At 40.2% G+C, this 20,261-nt stretch overlaps 1 protein-coding gene across 4 annotated transcripts in view; it reads left to right on the plus strand.

The window, feature by feature from the left end:
• The first annotated feature begins 2,571 nt into the window (after nt 1–2,571).
• The window catches only part of msh3 (mutS homolog 3 (E. coli)), a 62,881-nt gene continuing 45,191 nt past the window's right edge, over nt 2,572–20,261 (plus strand). Inside the window, exons 1-12 of one of the 4 annotated variants that reach the window (XM_046033981.1) lie at nt 2,572–2,840; nt 2,953–3,073; nt 5,006–5,322; nt 6,755–6,985; nt 7,289–7,405; nt 7,497–7,614; nt 7,711–7,850; nt 8,660–8,826; nt 13,511–13,620; nt 13,817–13,931; nt 15,071–15,155; nt 16,478–16,587. In XM_046033981.1, the coding sequence (XP_045889937.1) occupies nt 2,700–2,840; nt 2,953–3,073; nt 5,006–5,322; nt 6,755–6,985; nt 7,289–7,405; nt 7,497–7,614; nt 7,711–7,850; nt 8,660–8,826; nt 13,511–13,620; nt 13,817–13,931; nt 15,071–15,155; nt 16,478–16,587 (1,772 nt within the window). In that variant the 5' untranslated portion in view covers nt 2,572–2,699. The remainder of the gene's footprint in view (nt 2,841–2,952; nt 3,074–5,005; nt 5,323–6,754; nt 6,986–7,288; nt 7,406–7,496; nt 7,615–7,710; nt 7,851–8,659; nt 8,827–13,510; nt 13,621–13,816; nt 13,932–15,070; nt 15,156–16,477; nt 16,588–20,261) is intronic. The other 3 variants (XM_046033978.1, XM_046033980.1, XM_046033979.1) reach the window with 3 other exon arrangements.

Below are 20,261 nucleotides of genomic sequence, written 5' to 3' on the forward strand. Positions count from 1 at the left end.
TTTGAAAATGTATTTTAATGGCTCATTTAGTTATGTACTCTACCTGCATAAAATTCTCAAGAATGCAGGAATAAATGTCTCTAAAGGCCCAGAGGCCACAACAAATGCTTTGTCTGGAGAGCGGGTAGACCAGGGACAAACTCCTGGGCCACTCTTTTGCCTCTGTATGTGACTATCCTTGACCTTAAAAACTTGTGCCATGATGTGTGTCTGTGTCTCTGCTACGTGTCCATAAACAATTTAAAAGTAGTCAAAATGTTCACAGAGCAACCTGCAGTATTTTAAGAGGAAGAGGACAGAGGTCACAGGAGCAGGAGTATAAAAACTGAGGAGGACGAGCTTGTGAGTTGTATGGATAGCAACTAGACAGTAAATTCTAAAACTCACGTAGTAAAAAGACTTTGATATTCCAACGGCATGTCATCAGAGTTTGCACTGAAGACAGTTCTGTGTTCACAAACATTTGTTGCAGGGACAGTCAGGGCCAAGTGAGACACAGGAAATATCACAGACAGCTACATCAAGTGTAACATCAGTATAACTAAATACATTTGTACTGTGGTTACATTAACTAGCAGCTGTTCAATGGTTTTTATGGTGTGTAGCCGGTTTTGTTCTAGTTATATTATACTCCCTCTCTCTGACCCTCTCCCTCTTCGAGTTTTCATAATCTCCGCTCTCCAGTCTATTCTCCATCTTCTGTCACTACAAAGACCCTCTTTCAGCCACACTAATAAGTACATTCTGTTTTCAAAAGGCATTAGAAATGAGCATTTAAGTGCTTTATTCAAAAAATCCCCCGAACACCCCTAGCATTTCAGCATCCCCCCCAAGTTCAAAGTCGCTCCTACGCCCCTGGTTTAAGTTTATGTTGTGCTTGCTCAACAGTTGTTTGATAAATGGCTCTTAAAACACATTCGGAGAGGATTGGAAAGGTTGTTCCCCCCCCCCAATTTTGATCATTTTGGCGCAGAGGATTTTCCTTTCCTTCCCTCTTTGGGGGCGCCAAAAATTTCTCTATGCAGGTAAAACCCTGAGTGTGTCAAGCTTATTATTTATTATTATTATATATATTATTATATATATTATATTCCCAGCAAATCTGATGTTAATATATAGATTTTACTCATGGATAAGGACGTGAGGCTACTGTATGAATGAGCACTTTAGAGATATGATAGAAATTATAATTATATATACATAGCCTATATATGACTGGTCTGGTTGTATATTCAGTAAAAATATTAAAAATGGACGGATTTAGCCGGAGTAGTAGCTATTGCTTATTGACAACATATTTCTGTGGTTTTTACATGGTTTGAGAATAATCAAGAGGTGAATTTGTGCATTAATGGCAATTAAAGCAAACCAGACGGGACTTTACCAGACCCCCGACTCATATATTACAGCATTGAATATTTATTCAAAATAATGTTAAAAGATCATCTCGTGTTGTTCTCATCATCCAATTGTGCCGTTACACCCCTAATCTGAGAAAAGCAACTTTTTGACAGCAATCACCAAACCTTTCAAATGTTGAGCTCCTTGTTCTGCATAAATGGTTATGATTATGACAAGTTAGTACTTAGCATTAACAAATCAGAGACTAATCACCACGTGATGAGTATTTTTTCTTGCACAATAATGTAAAGAATGAAAACAACCCACAAAAATTAAATGGCTGTTTTGTCCACCTGTAATGTGTATTGTAGTCTACTGTGGCAAGCTAGGCTATATAAACTCGTCTATACTATTTTCTGAAATTATAATGACTACAACTAAAATTAACACTAAAATGAATCCTAATCAAACCTTAACCACATGGGTGTAATATAAGAACACGGTTATATTTGTGAAACAGCTGAATTGTTAGATTTATAATATGTGAATGGAGAGTAGCCTACTGGAACCTACTTTTTTCCACTAAAAGCACTGGAACTAGTCGACCTAGTAAACTTAAACTGGCTCGTTTCACGAGCTCACGTGTGTTTTGGAGCTTTCATTAGAGATAGTACATCAGATCGATAAATCTTCTCGTAAAATGAAAAAAAGGTAGTTTTCTGAAATCAGACCTGTCTTCAAGTTGCAGACACAAGCGCCGGTGTTATGCCGAGTTTTGCCTGCCTGCCGAGAATTACATGCACCTCCAAATACTGCTTTTAAACGCTGTAATATTCTGTGTGGGCTTCATCAATGGTGATAAATGATTCGAAGTATATATTTTACGAACGTTTGGAGTCTTTAATATTTTAATACACTTAGTAGAAGCACCATTCCTTGACATTCAGTAAATATATGTGGTAATAATGCTGTTTGATCAATGAGCACAGCAAAGTGTCTGAGAAGGACCCAAAGAGGTGGATGCATAATTCGGCAGATCAAATTTTGTAGGCTACCTGCCGAGATTTGCATCCACCTCTTTTCTCAACATAAATGACTGTTATCACCCATGAGGTGCATGCAATTCTGGGCAGGCAGACAGAATTCGGCACAACACCGGTGTCCCTGATCCCTTCAAACGATCTGATTGGCTTGACGCTATCCGCGTCATTTAAGCGCCTGCGTGATCTCAGCACATGCGCCGCAATGTTTTGAAAAGCTGGGCAGCTAAAGTCTTTCAATACACCGGTTAGCTTCGCATGTGGCTGTGTTTCTTTACATTTCTTTCATTTTGGATCTAATATGAGGGCAAATAAAACATGCCAAAGTCTCTGAAAAAGTCCTGCACCAAGCAGACCTCCATTAGCAGGTACTTCGGAGGGCTGAGCAGCAGCAGTGCCTCCAACTCTCAGTGTGGGATTATCCAAAACCCTGCTGAGCACCAGCTTTCCAGAGGCAAGGTGAGGTGTGCTTCGTTGATTAAATCACACACACACACACACGCTCTGATCACATATGATTCACTTAATGCGAAATGCTAATCACTAAACCTCAGCTGCTTTTGTCCTGCAGCAGAAACTTTCCTCTGATAATGATGATTTTGGACTGCCAACAAAACGAGCCAAGCTTTCTTTACAAAACCAGCAGGTGGAGGATTTGGACTGTGATCCTGTTTACTGTCAGAGCACCAAAGGTGAGTCTCAACCCTCACGCAGGTCACACAAGGCTCACCCATTTCCAGCTTCCAAAAGCATCACATTTCTCCAAACGGCATGTGCAGTAAACGTTAAATCCTCCTGTTATTTTGGAAGATGGAGCTGCTCATGATGCTTTTTGTTTGCTTAAAACTTTAAAAAGCGGAGTTTTCACTGATATTTGTCTGACAAACTGTAGATTAGGGGCAGATACAAATCTTTCTGAGTGCATCCAGGCGGAGATTATGTATAAAAAATAGTCAAATGTTTAAACAGTTAGTATTTTATTTTATGGGGCTTTATATGAAATAACCGTGGTGGTAAAAGTATATCAATTGCTTGAGTAAAAGTACCAATACACCAATATAAAAATACTCCAATACAGAGAAACATCCTGTATTCAAAGACTTACTCAAGTAAAAGTACAGAAGTATTAGCAGTAAAATGTACTTAAGTAAGAGAAGTAAAAGTACTCATTCTGCATTAAAATGTACCCTGTGTGACTGATGCATGGTTCTAGATTGTTAATACTGATGTGTCAATGTGTAAGCAGTTGTACTGTTGTAGCTGCTCAAGGTGAAGCTAGTTTTAACTACTTTACGTACAGGGGACCTAGGGGTCTGGCCCCTCCAGAGGGTCACAAGATAAATCTGAGGTATTGCGAGTTCATTATTGGGAGAGGAAAAAAGAAAAACAAAGTTCTGATACACAAATCTGTTTTCAGTTTTTTGTCTTGTGAAAAATCAGATCATTGGACCCCTTTTGGACTTCAGCGTTATTTAAATGAAACCATACGAGAACTTAATAGGGGAAGTGTCTCTTTGAAACTGCTAACACTTGTGGAAATCTGAGATGTGATAGGGAGACACTAGGTACTGCTTATTTGTAAGAGGTTACTGTCGTGGAAATTATATTCCTGGTGAGGGGTTGAGCAAAGAATTGAGTTACAACCAACCTTTGCCTTGGAAGAATTTATTAACTAAAGAGAATAAACAGAGAAGTACTAAAACACATATACAGCTGGTCCAGAGACCTGCCGTCTAGGGCGGCTTCCGATGTCTGGCCCCGAGCAAAGGGATGCATCATCATTTACACAGTCTAGGTTTCTATGTTTTGGGGAACAGAGATCCTCTCTTGGCCTTGAATGAACATTCCAGGAGAGGAGAGGAACAACAAGAGAGGAAAACACCAAAACAATCTAAACCCTAGTAAATGTGGACAGACTAACATAGGAGTATAGGAGAGGAAAGGTTAAGGATAAAAACACAATAAATATATCTATAAGCCATAACGAGAATAGTAATAATAATAATATTAAAAGATCATACATAAAAGGAAGAGGACACAATTTTCTGCCATAACAGTTACAAGGCAAAAAGGTTGGAAACAACCGGTTTAATCTTTAGCTGTGTGTTGTACTTTAATATTTTTCTTGGAAAATATGATATTTTTTTTGTGTATATTGTGTAGGCTGCCTCCCTATCTCTCTCTCTCTCTCCCCCTCCTTCACCCCAACCGGTCGAGGCAGATGGCCGCCCACCCTGAGCCATGGTTCTGCTCGAGGTTTCTGCCTCTTAAAAGGAAGTTTTTCCTTGCCTCTGTCGCCTAGTGCTTGCTCTTGGTGGGAACTGTTGGGCTTCTGTAAATAGCATCATAGAGTATAGTCTAGACCTGCTCTTTTATGAAAAGCGCTCTGAGATAACTGTTGTTGTGATTTGGCACTATATAAATAAAATTGAATTGAAGTAAAAAGTACAATATATCCCTCTGAACTGTAGTGGAGTAGAAGTGTAAGGTATCATAAATTGGAAATACTCAAGTAAAGCACAAGTACCACGAAATTCTTCTAAAGTGCAGTACTTGAGTAATACTTAGTTGCTTTCTACCTCTGCCTAATAATTATACTTTAACTGTATTTCTTCTCTCTTCAGGGAAGAAGCTAGCATCCACATCAGGTGTCCTCTGCTCGTCCACCTTGGAGAAGCTGAAAGGCTTCACCTGCTCGGCTGAGCCCAGTGTCGGGCGCAGTGACACTCAGAGGGAAGAAAAGGAGACGGGTGGGGCCAGCAGTAAAATCTGTGACCAAGGAAGTAGTGTTTGCCCTCCTCAGGACATTACAGATCAACACAGAGTTAAAAACAGACTTCAAAAGACAGAGGAGGAGCAAGAGGATGAAGAGGACGAAGAGGACGAAGAGGAGGAAACAGTAAAAGAAAAGGGGAGTTCGGGGCTGACGGCTACAAAACAGGTACACAATGTAAATGTCGACTCCATCACATCACTGCCAACGGAAGACATTTTTGGGCAGCAGGTTAGCCCATTGATGAAGGTTTAAGTCCTCATGCTGGTAAGCATCTGCCCTGCTAAAATGTCCATGAGCAAACGGCTACAAAAAGTAAAGATTTTTATACGTACCTGAATAGTGGGTGAAACGTTTAACCCACCTGCAACATTTTGTGATGCTGTGCATACTGTGCAAGTAGCAACATATTGAATATCACTGCAGTCTCACTGTTTGACTGATCTAAAAACCTTTTGAAACACTTGATATCGGTCACATAGAGAATATCTGTGTTGATTTTGGTAGCATTTGAACAAAGACTTGTGGAGATATAGATGTTAATTGATTTTAGCATATCCTGAAAAATATAGAGTGACAGACTTCTGAATTGACCATAGATTGCAGTGAGGCAAACGTTTGTCACATATCAGTGGATGTGCTGAAAAAATGTTCAGCTTTGTAGGACGTACGGGTGATTTTCTTAGATTTTTTGAAGTTTGGAATGAGAAATGAGAAACTTACATTTGTTATAATAAGCCACACCCACGTTGAGCAATCATTACCACATTTTATGCATCAGCTGAGTAGTGATCCTAGATCGTACAAACCGAATTTTTTCCGAATCCATCCAGCGAATTACAAGGTATAAACTTTTTGCTTGTGTAGTGCCCCCTAGTGGAAGAATATCCCAGGACTGCTCAGCGAAGCCCGGACCGAGCATCTGAACAGATCTGTCAAGTTTGGAGACAACAGCTTAAGCCAATTTTGATTTACGGGCATTTATGTAAAATTGTTCGTAAATACACAAAAGTAAAAATTTATGGAAAAAAACAACAGATTAGTATATCAAAATTATTTTGATAACTTTTGATCAGCGATGTCCTCGATGATCCTGCCAAAGTTTCAGGTCGATTGGCTAAACCGTCTGGGACGAGTTCGCAAAAGTAGGTTTTAGAGAAAAAGTGATTAAAAAGTTGCATAATTTGACATTTTTAGAGCGGATAACCATTGGAGCAAAGATGCAGATGAATCCAGAGATTAAAATAATGAAAGATGTTTGAATCTAAATGAAGCCGTTTTCCAGAAAATTGCATAAACGTAAAGTTGGTTGTTATAGTTCCACCATGAGGTCTAAGAGAGAGAAAACCCACCTGCCAATTTTGGTGAGTTTTCGTGCAGCAGTTTTTGCTGCACAAACACTTTTAGCGGAGGAAAGAAAGAAAGAAAGATAAAGGAGAACAAAAACAATAGGGCTCCAGCAGCTTTGCTGCTTGGATCCCTAATGAAGCGATTGATCTCGAATGGGGAAATAAAGTTAGCATGAAGTACGAGTGGGAAATAGAAAACTGAAAGCTTTGAGTGGGGAACTGTGATTTTATGTGTTTTTTTTATTTTGCAGGCGTTGTGCTTGTCTCAGTTTGCCAAGTCAGGGGGAGGAGGTGGCGGAAGAGGAAGAGGAAGGGGTGCAGAGCTGAGTGCTCCGTCCGACTCTAGTGCCCCCAACAGACGCTCAAAGAGCATGTACACTCCTCTGGAACAGCAGGTCATCCAGCTGAAACAGCAGCATAAGGATGCGCTGTTGGCTGTGGAGTGCGGTTACAAATACAGGTTCTTTGGAGAGGATGCAGAGGTGAGAACTGAGTTCATGATATGCTAAAGAAATCAACAGTATCAATCCAAAATATATCAAATATGTTACTAAAATACATGTCAGCATTTTACATGATGGTGATCAAATGTTGGAGATCTCAGTTCATAAAAACCTACTTAAAAACACATTTTAGAGAGCATGTTAGAAATTCACCGGAAATCTGAGGCGGAAGAGAGGTCATGCCTGAACTCCCAACATGGCCTCAGTTATCCTTTAAGCCAGCACAGACATCATCTTTGTGTGTGTGTGTGTGTGTGTGTGTGTGTGTGTGTGTGTGTACAGATTGCTGCAAAGGAGCTAAATATCGTCTGTCATCTGGATCATAACTTCATGACGTGCAGCATCCCCACGCACCGTTTGTTTGTTCATGTCAGACGGTTGGTGTCCCACGGACACAAGGTGGGAAACAAATCTTGTTCGTATTTGGAAATCCAAGCTGTTTAGAGCCACATTGTTTCTTATCTCTGCATTATCGTCTCAAATTTTTTAGGTTGGTGTGGTTAAGCAGACAGAGACGTCTGCAATCAAGGCCTCAGGGGCCAATAGGAACGCTCTGTTCACCCGTCAGCTCAGCGCTCTGTACACCAAGTCCACTCTGGTGGGAGAGGGTATCCTTATAGGCTGTGAATATCTGTGTGTGTGTCCTTAAGCCTGCCTTTAATATCTCTGTATGTCTGAAGTGATGTCCTTAACAGTTTTTTGAGATGTAAACCCAGTCTGCAGACTCGGCGATATGGATGAGGACGGCTGTGGTGACGTGGTGATGGACCCTCCTGACAGCTTTCTGCTGTGTATCAGTGAGAACTGGGACAAACTGAAGAAGCTTCTAACCTTGGGGCTGGTGGTGAGTCTGATCACGTTGTTCAACTTTAAGCAGGTTAATATTTATAGTTAATTTGAAAATTAAACCAAGATTACATGTGAGCTTGTTTGTCAATGCACACTGAGGATTTGTGTTGTTTTTTTGTCTGTTTTTTATATAGTTTACTGTTAATTACCAGTTATTTTGAATGTTCTCTCACTCTGTAGTTGATGAGGCGACATAATCTCATCTGTGCAGAAGGACTGAGAGATTATAACCGTGAGACAATTTAAAAAAGAAAAAGTTAGCTGGCAGAGATTTTTTGACTCTGTTCATACCAAATTAACTTCCCTTTAACATCTATGGTCTTTTAGATTAGTATAATGTTCTGATTAATATCTCCTCCCTTGTCAGGTCTTTAGGTTTTCTAAAAACAGATATTCCTGTCTGATTATTTTATTCATAAAGGGATAATAATAAAGTGATGCTAGAGTAATTAAATACAAGTTCATGTTGGTCACAGCTGGGTTGTAAAGAAAAAAATGTATTTGTTTTTATCGTATTGCCTCTTAACGTGCGTTTACAACTTTTCGCAGTTTTCCAATGTAGCATCAACTATGAAATCTTATTCCCTTCATGCTGCACTAAATTACTTTATCTTTTTATGGTGCAACTACAATGAGGTGAACTTTGAGCACAAGCTGTACTGCTTTGATATAATCTGATTTAGAAGAAATGACCCACTTTTACTGCATCTTTTTATTATATGAGCAAGATAACATTGCCCCCCCAAAATGTTTTTTCTTTATTTCTTCAGTGTGTCCAATCATTTTATACATGTGTTTGTGTAGGCAGTTCAGCCCAGCACAGGAGACGTGTTACTGGACTGCTTCCCTGATGGTCAGTCTCGCTCTGAGCTGGAGGGTCGTGTCCTAAAGATCAACCCTGTGGAAATCCTGGTGCCCTCCAACCTCTCAGAACAAACCCTCAGACTCCTGCAGAGTATCACCAATGCCAGGTAATCTGCTGTCAGGACACTAGGAGGCAGTCTGTGCCCATTTTACCACATGCCAATATATTCTTACTGAAGTGATGAACTGTGCTACTTATCTGTGTGTTTACAAAAGTGTGTGTTTTATGAGTTTAGTCTATTTCATTCGGAGGGATTGTGTTTAGATTTCCCCTGGCAGGTAGACCGTTGTTTTGTCTGGAGCTGTCTGGGCTCAGTCTGGAAAAGGAAATCAATGTGGGCTCATTGAGAGTTTATGTGGTAATGGAACCACGGCACCCTGGGTTCTACCGCGGGGCTGAACAGGGTCCCACCAGGGCTTATTATTTGAAAAGTTCACAGACAGACTTTCCCCCTAAACTGTTTTCTTTATAATGAATATTTGTATTCTATTTCATTGGTAAAAGTTTTAAATAGTTAAAAATGTTGAATACAGTTATTTAAATTTGTATTTATAATATTTATTATAGAAATAATAACACATGTAAGTAATAAAGTTCATTGCTCTTTTTCCAAACTGCAGCTGCTGTGAAGTCAGATGGAGCAAACTATAGATATACATGGGTATGAGCATGTCTCCTAGTTTTACAATGTACTTACCATTTACAAAATTACATCTAGGGGACCCTGAGAAGTGGTGGAAAAAGTATTCAGACTAACATCATCATGGAAAAGTACTGCAACACAAGTAAAGGTCTAACATTTTGACTGTTCCTTTGGATAAAGTAAACATTTTAGGTGTTAAAATGCAAGGAATTAAAGTACAGGTTCTACTCTTTTCAAGCCTGTCTTAAAACAATAGTCAGGTGTCCCTGTGAACATTGGAACAGGGTTTGATTGCTGTAATCATTTCTCCCGTTCATATCGACCTTTAAAAGAACCTTTTGTAATGTGCTTTCAATGCAAATCCACATTCTGTGTACAAATGTGACTAATTACGACTGCTGAATCTAATATGATGCTTCAGCGGTTGTAGTCAAATCAAGTGGATATCCTCCCAGGTTACAGCCTTTTTAATACAAAATGTACTGTTTCTGTTACTGTTCCACTGCAACTCATTAGGGAAACACTCTCCAGGTTACAAAGGTAAATTTATACTAAATAGACTGTAACTTTGGGAGATATCCACTTGATTTGTCCAACTCAGACTGCTGAATCACCTCCGATAAACTTTTTACACAGAACGATGGAGACATTTGGCAGCAGCGTCCCACTGAGTAGCTCAGCATAAGCACACGGGTTAAAGGGAGTGGTCAACTATTATGCTGGACTTACAAGCTTCAACCAAATCTCTGATGTAAAAGCAGACTTCCATTCAGCATTTAGCTTGCCGGCTGCTGTATGAACCACAAGATCCGAAAGAGTTCAGGATTTTGTCTTTTGCTTCATTGGCTGGCTTAACAGAGAGGCCCGCGACAGTGACTTTGAACTGACATATAACATAGAAACCTGTTGCCTCCCATTGTGTGCACCCAGCATGTTCACACCAGTGGGGAGTGGTTTCCTTTGGAGGCTGCCAGTGATTGCATTATGCTGTGAAAATGAAACGAGGGAGTGGGAGGGAGTGGATTTGATTAGATGGGGATGGTTGGATAAATGGGAGGGAAGTCTGCTTCTTTTGTTTGACTTCTTGATGGTGCATATTTTTCTTTTTTCCACCCTTTAAAAAAAATTTAAATGGCTATTCCATATCCTTTTTAATTTTCCCCTCAGTTTAAATTTCATTCTGAAACATTTGATTAGTCTGTATTCATTCCTCTCTTTCTTTCTCACTCCCCCTCCTCTTTTCTGCCGTCTGTATGGACTGAATATTGCGAAGATGGGCCTGTAAAGGCCAGTCCAATTATTGTGTTTGAACAGCACTGCTCTCTAGCGTTCTGCTCATCAGAGACACGACGGTCAGTTTGCAGCCTGTATCACACAAATGCAGCTTCACCTCAGACAGAAAATGTATCACATTTATATTCACCATGCTACTCTGCTACACCAGGCCTATTTTGCATCGCTGCTATTGGCGACCTCTCAAGATATTCTCAAGGGATTTATTTTTTCCTCAACCGTGATTCATCAGACTTAAAAGACACTTAAAATACATAAATTATTCTGAAATAGATGTTTTGATGGATATCAACTCTGAGTACATTACAGTAATGTCACTCCAACACATTAAAAAAACACTAAAGCAAGGCCTACCCAGGTGAACATTTAACAGGAGAGCTCTGTGGGCCGATGATGTTAGCTCAGCAGCCTCCATGCCTCTGGGATGTGCTGACGAGACGGCCCCCCTGGCAACAGGGTTTCTGTGTCCATGTGCAGCAGGTAATGAGTCCCTGGGAGGTTGGTAGTAGCTAGGTGCAGTATTAGTTGCTTTAATCATCCACAACCTGGAGTCATGAGTTAGGATCAGAAAAGTGAAGGGGTTTAGTGCAACCCAAGTGCTCGCCGGCTGATGCTGTCAAAACAAATGTCATCACTTTGCCCAAGATTTTAAGTTGATGACTGACACTCATGAAAGAGAGTCGTCATGGGTACATGGTAAGACAGCAGTCGTGTATCAGGATAGATACACACACACACCCCAAAGACATAAAAATGTGTAGATTTTAATGGCCTCTCTCTATGTATTCACCATGCATCAATAGATACTGATTGATTGCTTTAATCTGTTGTGCACAGTAACCTCTGATCTCTGGGTCACAATATCTCTGACTGAACCTTTACACGTCCCTGATTTTGGTTGATTATCACCATCACAGAGCTCTGAGCATTTGAACAACAACAAAAAAGAAATTGCCAAAGAAGTAGGGTGTCACTTCTTCATGTGAAGTACAAAACAAAACCCATCTTCTCACTTACCTTTGTTGGGTTTTATTTCCCCAGATCTCGAGATACCTATCTCTGAGGTATATGCTGCCACCCCAATACAATGGATGTAAATGATGGATTGTTCTCACAGTATTGGAAAAATGGTGAATGAATACCAATATCACAATTTGCTTCAAGGGCCTTTGCAATCTGTATGGCAGACAACAACCTCTGTTCTTAGAGCCTCGATTTGAACAATGAAAAACTCCCCAAAAACGTTCCCTTTTAACAGGGAAGAGCAACAGAGGTGGGATCCCTCTCCCAGGATGGACAGACTTGCAATATATGTCGTATGTATGGAATAGATTCACAACTGAAATCAAAAATAGAGTGATGAAGGTACTGGTCTTGGAAAGACACACTTCTATTGACGTTTTGGCCATGCTCGTGCCTCTGTGGATGCCAGCATCGGTTGGTCCACCACTTTAGGCCAGACTGAAATATCTCAACAACTGTTAGAGATTGCGGTGAAATTTTGTGCTGGCATTCATGATCCCCAGACGTTGAATCCTAAAGACTTTTGTGAGCCCTTTGCTTTTTGTCTAGCGCCACCATGAGGTTGATATTTATAGTTTTGAGTGAAATATTTTAACAGCAATTGGATGGCCTGCTATGATGTTTTGTACAGACCTTTGTGGTCCCTAGAGGATTTCTAATTCTATAATTTTGGTGATGCCCTGACTTTTCCTCTAGCAACACCATAAGGTCAATACTTTGGTTTATGATCAAATACCTGCAAAACTAATGTCTCAGCCTCAGCTGTTCATTGTATTTGGCAAATGCTAACACGCTAACATTCAAACTAAGATGATGAACATTGTACGCATCACATCTACTAAACTTTGGCATGTTAGCATTATCATTGTTTGCATGTTAGCATTTTTGTAATTAAGGATAAATAACCCTTTAATTCTTTACTGGAGTTATGAGCAGACCCAAACCTCTGGTCAATTGTTTGCATAAACCTGAACAAGTGTCCAGTTTTGTAGTTTCCAGTGAGACTTCCAACCAGACTGAGACTTCCTGAACCCAGGTTCACAATGCAGGGTCCTGTCAGAATTTCGCAGAGATGCTACACTGCACCGCTCTTTACCAGGATCAATACCAGCAATTATTGCTGTTCTTATAAACCTCATAATGTAGTTGAATTGACTGTTTAAATGATTAAAGTCATTGTTAGGCTGCTGGCACAATATGCGGTCTATTGATTGCTCTTATACAGTCTTTGCTCCCAGTTCAACCAGTGGCTGAAGTGCAAGGTGTGTGTGTGTGTCTGCTGGACCACACAAGTTTAAAGGGCTATTTGAGGGTGAGGACTTGGTTTTAAGGGTAGAATAAGGTTAAGGTTAGGCATGTAGTTGTGATGGTTAAGGTTAGGGTAAGGGGCTATGTCAGTGAGATGTCCCCACGGGGATAGAGGAACGTGTGTGTGTGTGTGTGTGTGTGTGTGTGGGAGCATTAAAAAATGCTCTAACACTGCATCCAGAGCCACGTGTTTGCCTTGGTTGCCCTGGCAACAACAGAGCAGACAAAGCAGCCAAGTCCTTGAAAGCAGCAATACCAAGAGAGTGAATAGGGCAATAGGGAGATGCAAGGAAACTGTGTGAGTGTATGTGACTGTACATGTGTGCACAACCACACATCCAGTGTGTGGATACATGTGTAGAGTGTTGAACAGCAGTACGGCTGGAACACGCAGTGCTGCTGTGTCTAATTTTCTTCCCAATGGGAAGAGGATCAGATATCGGATGTTTCGTTTCCTTCTGTCTGTACAGTCACAAGCACCACTGACCTCTTGAGTCAATGGTGTCATGTTGTTCCCCTCCAGTGCTCAGGCTGACGACCGAGTGAGAGTGGAGAAGATGGACAGCGCTCAGTTTGAGTTTGCCTCTGCAATGAACACAGTCACTGAATTCTACTGCCACTCCCAAGAGAAAGGTGTGTTTGTTTGTGCCCCTTTTATTTTCAGTCTTTTACTCCATATTGCCTCCAGTTACTCATATATTCTCATTCAGACCAAGACAGCCATTCATGTGAAACACTGGATGTGTCTGAGCAGTGGGCCCTGTGACTCATTTTTTTATCTGTGGAAATGTAGCATGTTTGTGTGCGTTTGTGTGTCTGTGTCCTACAGGCTCTCGCTCTCTGTCGAGTGTAGCATCCTTGGAGAGCCCAGTGATCTGCTGTCTGGGGCCGCTCATCCGGTACCTTCAAGAATTCAACTTAGAAAGAGTTCTTAGGAGTGAAAGGTACATGCCAACAAATGTGCACACACTTACAGGCTGCAAGCATTATTATCCACTGTTTCCGCTGTTCTTTGAAACCCTGGGTAGAGCTGAAATGATTACTCAATTCATTGATTCGGTAGATAGACACCTTCCAATGCAAATCCTTTTTTTCCCAATTAGATAATCTTCTGTAACTATAATGATAATTGATTAATCATCATTTCAAACAGCTTCTCAAGTGAGAGATTTTGCTTATTTTCTCTGTTTCATTCTGTAAACTTTTTGGTTTTGGACTTTTGCTTGAACAAAACAAGATATTTGAAGTGTGTGAAGGTTCTCTGTCATCCAGGTCATAATTATCCAACGAAGGTTGAGGTCAAGGGCAACTGGATATTAGAAGACGTTTCGTCTCTCATCCAAGAGACTTCTTCAGTTCTGAAATGGCCAGTAGGTGCTTGTTCAGTTTCCCAGGAAACTGAACAAGCACTACCTCTTGGCCTCGGGTGAAGATGCCAACGATGGTCGTTCAGACTTGGGCCTCGGGTGGTTCTAATGACCATAACGACTGTCGTTACAACAGCCAGGAGAACTAATGAACCAGTGGTATCGACGATCTTGGCAAGCGACCCCACAGAGGTTAAATAGCTCAGTTCCCCTACTGGTCATTTCAGAACTGAAGAAGTCTCTTGGATGAGGGACGAAACCTCTTCTAGTATCTTCAAACAAGTCCAGCTGCCCTTGACTTTAACCTTCTTTGGAAAAGATATTTGAAGAAGACACCGTGGACTGGGAAGTTGTGATGGGTATTTTTTTAGCATCACATAATGAATTAAACAAAGAATCAAAAAGATAATCTGTAGATTAATTGATAGTTAATATAATCATTAGCTGCAGCCCTAATTCTGGGATAATGTGGGATTTTAGGCCTTACAGGAATATATCACAATGTATTTGACAACTTATTTTATGCTTTAAAATGCAGCTTTATCCATTTCTTTTCTGATGTACAAGTTTGAGGTGAACTCTTACAACACTCTTACACACTGCAGAAAGAAATTGTAATCATTCCAGTTATCACATTTTTAAACCTCTTCCCAATAGATATTGCATTGATCATTTGATTATGCAGCTGTAGTTTAATGATTTTGTGCTCCATGCAGCTCATTCCGACGTCTATCCTGTGAGTCGGAGGGTATGGTCCTCAGTGCCGCCACCCTCAGGAACCTGGAAATCCTCAACAATCAGGTAAAAGCTCATCTCAGCTGGCAGTCATGGCCACTGATCAAGCATAATGAAGGGGTGACGTGTGTCTGGATGATAAATGGTTTACACTGCACCATACTGTAATAATCCTCTAATGTACACTATTTGCTAAACAGACATATCTGCGCTTTGTATTTGGCCTACTGATGATAATTGTGCTTTTTTAATAACATTGGCTAGAGCCAGAACTGTTTTTAAGTCAAGTCTCAAGTGTGTGAAGGGAAGTCATGTTGCAGGTCTTCATAAGCATGTCTTTAAGGTCTCTCAATTAGAACTGCAACAGTTAATCCATTAAGTGTCAACTGTTAAATCAGTCACCAGCTATTTTGATAATCGGTTTAAGTATTTTAACAGTCAAAATTCTCTGATTCCAGATTTTTAAATGTGAATATTTTCAGGGTTTATTTATTCCTCTGACAGTAAATTTGAGGATGTCCTCTTTGCGCTACTGGAAACAACAGATCTTTCACTATTTTCTTACATTTCATAGACCACACAACTAATGAATGACTAATGAATCAAGATAATAATTGACAGATTAAAACAACAGTGAAAATAATTGTTAGTTGCAGCCCTACTCTCAATGCCGAACATTGGAGTGACACGGCTTTAGAACATTTTTCTTTTAAACCTGTGTTAATATTGTATTTTACGTAGCATAATCAAATATCTGTTATTTAAGTTAAGTGACTTACAGCTGACTCAAGTTCAACTCTACTACTCTGGCTTGACGAAGGTCGAGGGAGGCTGCTGAACAAAAGTGCACGTTGGTGATAGTTTTATATTTTGGCAAGCTTTCAACACAACAATGCTGACAGCCAGCAGAAAGAAATGTCATGCAGCTTACCAGTTCAATACAATTCAGTTTTAATTATGTAGCACCAGTTCATTACAAGTCATGTCATACCAGGTAGATGGACACCTTCCAGTGCAAATACATTTTTTTTTTTTTTTATATATATGTCAAGACTGTTTACAGTCATGGTTGCACAGCAGTTGTAAACATTTAATGAGTGAGTGTAGTTGTCATTTCCCTGATCACAAGAAAATGTTCAGTGACTAGTCAGACTTGCGTTGGTGATTGCTCAGATGTTCAGCACGACTCCGCTGCGGTGGCGTGTGTGTCACACATGGAGTTCAAGCTCAGTTCAAGCCTCCTCACCTGACTGATTGTGGCTTCCATCACCTGCTCACCTCCTTACTTATTTATTACATCAGTGTTTTTTTCTTCCCGAAATTTGGCTCATTCAAATGTTGTACATGCAAGCTGCGATTTATGTTTGTGTGTGTTCTTTCGATCATAGACAAATGGTGGTGTGAAGGGCAGTCTGTTGTGGGTGTTGGACCACACTCGCACCCCGTTTGGGAAGAGACTGATGAGAAAGTGGGTGAGCCAGCCCCTCACAGACCCACAGTGAGTACAAGATACCCTCTGTACTGATTCAGCTTGATTAGCATTAATTAAGTGTCTCAGGCAGCGCTTATGCTTATGTCGCTTTCACTTCATATGTGATTGCTGGTAGAGATGGCGAAGATTCCAGTGTTTATGATTTGTTAGCGTTCATGTCATCGAACAAGTCAGGATGGTTGTGTGAGGATTATTAAATACTGTGCGTTGCCAGTATAACATTATATCCATTAAATTTGGATTTAATTACCTAGAACAACAGACTTTGACTGGCATGAGGCATCTGTGATTGTGAGATTTATTAGGCACATTGGATTTATTAGGTTCGAAGTCTGATATATTGACATTTCCCCAGTCATAATTATGACTTGGATGTTGATGTGAATGCCATTTACAAATTGGATACTGGTTATTGTGATCATTTTGATATGACATGAATGCAGCAATACTCCAACGCCGTTTACCATCCCCCATAAAAGCTCTGCTTATTGCACGATTTTGTCGATATTTAGATTAGAGATGTTATTTAGTGCTATGTGTTTTTATTATTTTTCAAGCTGCCTTGCTGCAAAAAGAATTCCCTCTTGTGGGACAGGAAAGATCTGAATTTAACTGCTCTGGGGTCTCATTTATAAAACTGTGCGTAGAATCCTCACTAAAAGCGTACGGCAAAAAATATTCAGACTTATAAAAGCGTGCGTGTGCACACTAGTAAGGAAGTTCCCTTTATAAATCACAATCACCTTGAAATGTGGCGCATGTGAGGGAGCTCCATGTCCGACCCTTCAAACACCCATAGTTGCCTATAAATGGTCAGTGAAACGCCCCTCTTTAATATTAATACATACTGACTGCTGGAAGAAAAGGAGGCAAAATCTGACAGAAAAGCTACAAAATGAAATATAACTCAGTATGACACTGACATTCCTTTTGGTGAAGCTGAAACACGTTGTTTGGTGGGTAAAAAATGCACTTTCACATAACGCTTGTGCACCGAAGGAAAGGGGGCACCGGAGCTCCATCCCTTTATAACCGATGCGCAGGAAGGGGCAACCCTCCTGAGTAGTGACGTCACTGACCAGAAGGGAACACACACGCAAGATGGGATGGCCCAGGTACTAATTTGGATTCCCCCGTTTGAAAGAGAGTAAACCAAATGACTTCCACTTGTGTTTGAATATTTATTTAGGCTACACAAACAGTCCACTCACTAAACAAGGCTGCCGATGAGTTAAAATAAATATGGCTTCTTGTAAATGATATAAAATAATGTTTCCATAATGTGTTTTTACAAGCAGCGCATCAACATCCACATGCTTGCGCACAGCATTTGGCTTGAAAAGGCAACAAACATCTGATAACAATATATGACACTATGCTCTCCTATTTGCTCGACTGATGCACTGAAAACAGCATCAATTTAAATGTAATTTGTCCTCCTGTTCACCTTATTTATGAGAATAAATTGCACTGCATGCTAGTAGGCTATTAATTAATATGGCTCCTGATTAAACTGTACAACATAATTGAGGCGTTCTTTTGCAGAAACAGATATCTTTGTTTGTGTTTATTATCCTGAATCTGGATCTTTTTGTGTGTGCTGCAAATGATCTTAAATTGTGTGTTTTTTTTGTTTTTTTTGCACACTTAAGGGAAAGTCAATCAAATAGGTGTTTATTCAGAAAGGCTTTAAGCCTATAATACTCAAAGATAATATTTCGATTTATTTTACACAATAGTAGGCCAATTCTTTTTAAACCAATTCATCCTTCTGCCATGTGAGTCGCTGTTTCTCATTTCTCGTCTTCATGCGCGTACGCAAGGTTCAGAGTTTACTTACATGACCGCACATTCTCCCGACAAGTTTGTTTTTTATATATCACAACCTTTGCTCGGGAAGTGGCGTATGCACGTTTCCAGCCCTGTTTTGTATGTACCCACCGTTTATAAATGAGACCCCAGGTCTGTCAATCCTAGTGCAAGCTGCAGGATTTGGACACAGCCTCAGAAGCCTGACTGATCAAATTACGCTACACTTACAAGACCTTTGCATGCAGCTTTGCATTCTCTTTAACGTGTCATTTGGACAGAAAGCAGAATTTCACAATGAAAACAAGCAGCAGAATGCACTATTATTTTAAAATACTCAATATTGGAATTTGAATGAAACTTGATATTTTCAGAGGAGATGCAGGTTTGAGATAATTGGGGAAACGCAAACTTGATTTTTACAGCATCACCTTGAGATCATTATATGTACCTGACCACTGGGTGAAATGTTCAACCCACCTGCAACATTTTCTGTTTCCAAGTTTTAAAGTTTAAGCTGCACAAACACTTTTGAGCCAAGAAAAATTGGAAGAAAGTGTCACAGGATCCAAATGACTCACTATGATCTGAACACCCCCATTGTCAGCAAGTCTGACTTTTTTGTTTACTTGGAGATTTGAACTTCAGATCTCCAGAGAAGGTGACTTACTGACTGATGACACACCTTCTCACAAGTTGAGGTAGTGACATCACATGTGCCTGACCCAGATATTTTTGTCAGTTTACATTACATTTATTCATTTAGCTGACTCTTTTATCCAAAGCGACTTACAGTTCCTATATATATGTCAGAGGTTGCACTCCTTTGGAGCAACTAGGGGTTAAGTGCGCCATCATCACCCACCAGCAGTTTAAACTTAAAACGCCTACAGTCAAGATGTTGGTAAGAAAATTCTGAAAAAAATCACACATCATTCTGCCGGTTTTGGGTGTGTTGTTAATTATTTTGATGGCATTTGATCCAAAACTGAGCGAAAAAGAAAATGTTGTGCATACTGTACAAGTGATAGCAAGATATTGAATATCAGTGCAGACCAAGGTTATAATCGTTAACGAAGACGAATGAAATAACGAAAACTAGATGTGAAAAAACATTGTCGTTAACTGAAATAAAAATAAAAAATGAGGCTTTGCAAAAAAAGACAACTAACTTAAACTGTATTGTAGGTTTGCAAAACTAACTAAAATGAAAGAGTAAATGAAATAAATAAATCAAAGCTATCCTTAGTTTTCATTTATTTATTTATTTTATAGGACCTAAGCCTACATTTCGAGTAGATATGAAGTCGGTGGAACTCGCATGGCGCAGTACGAGCGGTGATTAGCAGATAGGCACCTGTTGGGGAGCCACGGGTGTGTTATGCTTTTGTCCTCCGTGTGAAGAGCTGACACGCTGCATGTCGGTTAAGAGAGCCCGGGATAAGGGTGGCGTCTGGCCACAGCGTAGCAGGTGGCGACCACTGTTATGAGGAGAGCCCCATGTAACATTAGGGGTAGGCTAACTTAGTCGGGGAGACCCAGGTAGGGATCGGCTGGGTAGTTGGTGCGATTTGAACATGTTTTCTATTATCTTTACATGTGTACAAAATAATATGAATGCAACAACTGTATAGAGTTTTGTTTAGTTTGGGTTGCGGGTAGTGAGTCACTGTCTGGGTGGTTTTGTTCTGTTCTGATGGTCTGGCTTAGCATCCTGCATGTGGGATAAACTTGCCCACAGACTGTGAGCTCCCCGTGCACTGGGTTTACGTGTCTGCTGGTTGATATCTCAGCCAAACTGTCTCTTTGTGCATCACATTGTTTTAATTCCGATTTTTTTATTAATAAAGGTTTAGATTTTAATATAACTG

This window comes from Micropterus dolomieu, linkage group LG21 (assembly GCF_021292245.1).
Source record: "Micropterus dolomieu isolate WLL.071019.BEF.003 ecotype Adirondacks linkage group LG21, ASM2129224v1, whole genome shotgun sequence".
NCBI classification, from domain to species: Eukaryota; Metazoa; Chordata; class Actinopteri; order Centrarchiformes; family Centrarchidae; genus Micropterus; species Micropterus dolomieu.